Genomic DNA, 4,756 nt, shown 5'->3' with positions numbered 1-4,756 from the left:
CCTGCGGCTCGGTGACAGGCGTGGGCCTTCTTCCGGGTGGTGCCGGAGTCACTTTTATGTTCCGAACAAAGGCAAACTCAGGCCTCGTCTCGGACGTGTTGGTCGCCGTGTTAGATGCGGGACTCGGATCGACGGTGTTGGGTCCGTCAGCCGCCGCAGACTGTCGCCAATCCTCGTTTTGACGTGACGGCTCAGCATTAACTTGCGGCGCAGTTTTCCCACCAGATTTTGTGTCATCCTTCCCTTCACGGGGTGGCGGCAACTGACAGATGCCCGTCCGGTCAGCATCGCTGCTCCGTGCAGGCGGATGGATGGTTCCATCGGGGGAAAATTGACGCCACCACAATTCATAAGGACCGGCGTATTTATGTGTCGTCACATTCATCGTGAAGGCAACGGTGGTCTCTTCCTCTTCCGCTACACAGCTGGCAGCACAGTTGCTACATGTGTGCACCGCATTGGTTACATGGCACACAGCACACAGCTCACCATTCCTGCCATGCATGCGCACATCAAAGCCACTGAAAGTGTAATTCTCATACTGAACCTCAGCACCGGCAGCAGAACACTTCTTCCACGCCCACAAAACAAGCAAGCACGCGATAGCTCAGGCTGCCGTCACTCGGAGCACACGACACATCCACCGGCACAACCACCGCTTCCGCATCACCAGATACATGTCCAGGACTCCCAGCAGCAAACACACGGACGAGCAGCAGCACAAGAGCGCAAGAACCAACACGGCGCCGCACTGTCACCATCGCAGTCATCATCGCCCGTAGTGGAGTCGCTGGAGCCAGTCAGCCGATCGGTGAGACAGAAGAGAAAGAATGGAACGAGAGGGAGAGGGACGGTGCACAGCGGATACAGCGAGAGAGCAGACAACATGAGGAGAGGGCAGCAGGCCCAGCCGCACAGTCCACACACCACGAGACGGCATCCACGCAAGGAGGCACACAACGCCAGCAGCCACCCACCATGCAGGAGGAGAAGACATCCACCACCATCTCCCCCAGCTCTTTCCCGCAGCCCCAGGGAAATGGCAAAACCCCGCGGCCACCACGCAACGCACACGGAGCAAGCGAACCCTCATCCATCCATGACGCGGCACAAAAGTTCTTGCCATCCCGCCATCAATGGGACACGGAGCCCAACTCAGCGCAGTCACACGCGGTGCATCACCCACAGGAAAATAGTCTCGGGGTGCGCTCCCTCTCTCCCTCCTCCTCATGGCCACGGAAGAAGACAACAGCCACCACACGCAACTGCCAGCATGCACCACAAAAGGTGCATTCAAATCCACTGCAATGTGCATCTTGTGTGTGTGTGGTTGTGTGTGCCTGCAGAAACACAAAGCAAAGAAGTAGAAAAGAGGGAGCAGAGTATGTGGAGCGACGCACAAAAATGTACAGCGGGGACGCATAACGGAAACAACAAGAAGAAGAAGACCGCTCAAACTCATCACTGCACTGCAGCCCAAGCAGCGGCAATTCACACAATATTTATTGAAAACAAAAAACGTCCCCTTCGTCTTATGTAAACCCCATCACACAAAATAATTATAAATGAAAAGAAATCCTCCATTACTGCTCCACACAAATTTAAAATAAGAAAAAAATCGCCTGGCTGCCGTGTGGCCACACCAAACTGTCTGTATGTATTTTGCCCACAAAAGAAAATTAAAAGGATGGTTGCGTGTGCTTCAACCGTCCGACCCTCCGTGTGTCCGCACATCGTTTATATTTCATGGGGTCATCTGCGTGTTGCTGCTCCCCTCAGCCCTCTCATCGGCGCGTGAGTGCGGCCCGCAGAGCACAGTCACTCGTGTGTGTGGGGACTGAGAGAAGCACGCAGACATGACGGGAGTCGCGTCACTCCATCGGGAGAGTGAGCGCAGCAAAAGAAAAAGAAATCATCGGAGGGGAGAGAAATGCTCACGAGGCCGACACCGAAGGGTGCGCCACCGCATGAAATAAACACGCAAAGCAAAACAAATCCTTAAAGAAAAACACGGCGGCAGGGTGTGGCTGTGTGTGTGGCGCTGCGGGTGTCTGCCAGCCCTGGCCGCAAAGAAAACAAAACAAGAGGGAAGAAATGTGTGCTCCGCCCCACAGGCCCTCGTCGCACGCCCACACGTCACGGCTCCCTCAGCGCGCCGTTCGTCGCGGCCCCTCCTCATGCGTGCAGCAGGCGAGGCGCACAGGGCCGTCGTCATGAGCGTGTCGGTGGGTGTGCGAGTGGAGCAGTTGGGCGGAAACACACGGCACCCCTCACAGGAAGAGTGCAGCAAGAAACAATTAAAGAGGGAAGAGTAGAAAAGAAAAAAAACGTCCATAGTGATTGCCCCAAAAACAAAAAAAAAAGGAAATGAGAGAAAAGAACAATAAAAAGTAAAATTAAACACAAAAAACAAAAGAAAAAAAATCACTCGCAAAACCAGAAAAAACAAAAAACATTTAAAATATTTTAAAGCAAACAGCAAAGAAAATTAAAAACAATTAAAATAATCATAAGAGGACAAAAAACAGAAACAGTTGCGGTGCTCCGCCCATGCGGCCAGGCAGGACGGCAGCGGTGCGTGTCGTGCAAAAGAGAGCACCAACGGGTCTGCATGGGTGTGCATGCATATATACAATGGGCACATTATTGTGTGTGCCTCGTGGGGTGAGGTGAGGGCGAGAGTCCATGCAAGGGGACACACACAGAGAGAAGGACGAGTGTGTGTGCGGGCGGTGCACGGCTCTCTCTCCCTCACTCTCACGCGGCCACCACCGCAGCAGCAGCTGCACACGCAAAAACAAGAAGAAGGAAAAGAGGGGAGGTGGTGTGAGAGACCGCGGTGCTGCCGTCACTGTCGCCAGTCGTCGCCGTTGTAGTTTTCATGGCTGCGGCCGTCACTGGTGTTTCTTTCGGATTGGCATCTTTATTTTCATTTTGTTTTTCTCGTGTCCCTGCACCATCGGCTGCTGGGCCATTGTTTGGCATGCCGTCTTCAGTGCTATTGTCAGCTTCATTATTGACGGCATCACCGTTTGCCGTGGGTGATGGTGGCCCTGATTCTGCATGGGCGCCAGATGGTTCATTGTGTTTATTGACTGCGATGGAGGCAATGCTGTTTGTTTGTGAGTTGTTGTTTGACCCAATGCCATCTAGAACTTGTTGTAGCTGTTGCATGCGCACGGTATCTTCAGGACTGGACTTTCCATTATTTGCAGGCGGTGGTGGTGCTGTTTGTATTTCTGTGTTTTTTTCTGGATTTTCATGTACCCCTATGAGTATCGTATCATTTTTGTTTCCTTTGTCTCCTTCTGCTTTTTGTTGTGATAGTTTTGTTACTTTCGGCCCATCCTCGGAGGGTTCAGCAGCCTTGGAATTTTTTTCCGAGGCGCGTCCTTCACCACCCAGAGTAACAGGGCTGCCAGACGAAAAAGAGGAAGATTGACCATTTTTTAGATTTTCGGGATTACGTTCAGCTCCTTTCCTTCTATCGTTGGCATTTTCCTCACCAGTTGTATCCGCTACTTCCAATTCCCTATTCGGTTCACCTCTACCTGATTCTCCGGGCTCCAGTGCTGCCGCTGCTGCTGTTGCTGGACCTGCAACACCGCCTCCTAAACCAGGCGTTCCACCGCCCGAAGTCTTATCGTCCAATTTCTTACCAGGTGATGAATCCTGAGATGTTTCCAGTGGATCTCCACTCAATCCTTTTCCATCCGCAGCCTCAACCGCCTTTATTAATGCCATTCGAGTCGATAACAACCCGCAGTCCGCCTTTAGAGACACGCCGTCATCGCCACCATTACTCGTGTGCCTCAAACCGTTCCCTCCACCCTCACCGCAGTAATCCTCCATCGCGTAGCCAAAAACCGCACCGCACCACAGCACGCAGAGGGCACACACCAGCAGCGCACGGCCAGTCATCATCATCGCCATCACTCCTGTCACTTGCGTGTGGCCTTCAGCACAAACTAACAACACGTCAACGCAGAGTGAAAGCAAAAGGCAGAGACAAATCACACAGTAATACGCACAGTAAACAACGGCAGCAGCCCTGCAGAGGAACGCACACTGACCTGCACACCAGAAGTAAAAAAGCAATACCAAAACAAAAAAAGTAGTTGAGCGCCCAACAGGAGTCTCCTCCTCAAAAAAAATACACTTCGGCAGAATCATCATTTCATACGCCATGCAGCAATGCAGGACTGTGTTTATATGTACATGCGTACAGTGCCTGCACAAGGAAAAAATTATTGCTGTTCCACAAGCCCACACAACATCCCACACATTTCATGCGGCATCCGGCCTGTCTCTCCACTCCTCCTTTTGTGTCGTCCGTGGAACGCACAGCCGTGGTGCCTGTACCGCGTGTGGGCAACAGAAGCAATCAAGAGGGAAAACAATTCGCTCATGACGGTGCGCAGCAACTGACCATTAAGTAAAACAAAAGAAAAAGGTACTCCCATTGTTCCATGTAAACAACATTAAAAAGAACATCAAAAAAAGAAAGCCCGCAGGGAACGCGGCACATACTCTCCGTGAGAAGTCGCAACTCCACACTCCGTGGCTCAGAACACTGCCACAACCACACACAGTCCCAAAGGCAGAAGCAGCAGTGGTGTGTCTACACACGAGGTGATACATTCGCCACTGCTCACTGTCGGCAAGGACAAGTCACCTTCAAACTAGACGTCTCCACTCTCTTTGATCTTTTTGTTTAAAGAAGATGTGATCTGTGTGTCTCTGCTGCACGCACCGC

The 4,756-nt window shown here is 52.0% G+C and overlaps 1 protein-coding gene and 1 pseudogene across 1 annotated transcript, besides 2 other annotated features; both read right to left on the bottom strand.

The window, feature by feature from the left end:
* Positions 1-773, bottom strand: Tc00.1047053510705.20 (annotated as a pseudogene; the record flags this gene model as incomplete).
* Positions 1-4,756: a sequence feature (areas not merged during assembly with more than two copies in the genome that could not be assigned to a particular haplotype).
* Positions 2,348-2,424: a sequence feature (T-rich).
* Tc00.1047053510705.10 (mucin-associated surface protein (MASP), putative) lies at positions 2,758-3,933 on the bottom strand (the record flags this gene model as incomplete). The annotated part of the gene is made up of 1 exon (XM_798723.1): positions 2,758-3,933. One exon carries the CDS (start codon positions 3,931-3,933, stop codon positions 2,758-2,760), a length of 1,176 nt encoding a protein of 391 aa, XP_803816.1.

The sequence above is a fragment of the Trypanosoma cruzi genome, genomic scaffold (genome assembly GCF_000209065.1).
Source record: "Trypanosoma cruzi strain CL Brener 1047053516815 genomic scaffold, whole genome shotgun sequence".
NCBI classification, from domain to species: Eukaryota; Euglenozoa; class Kinetoplastea; order Trypanosomatida; family Trypanosomatidae; genus Trypanosoma; species Trypanosoma cruzi.
The sequence above is the reverse complement of the archived record's forward strand: the minus strand, read 5'-3'. Positions and strand labels throughout refer to the sequence as shown.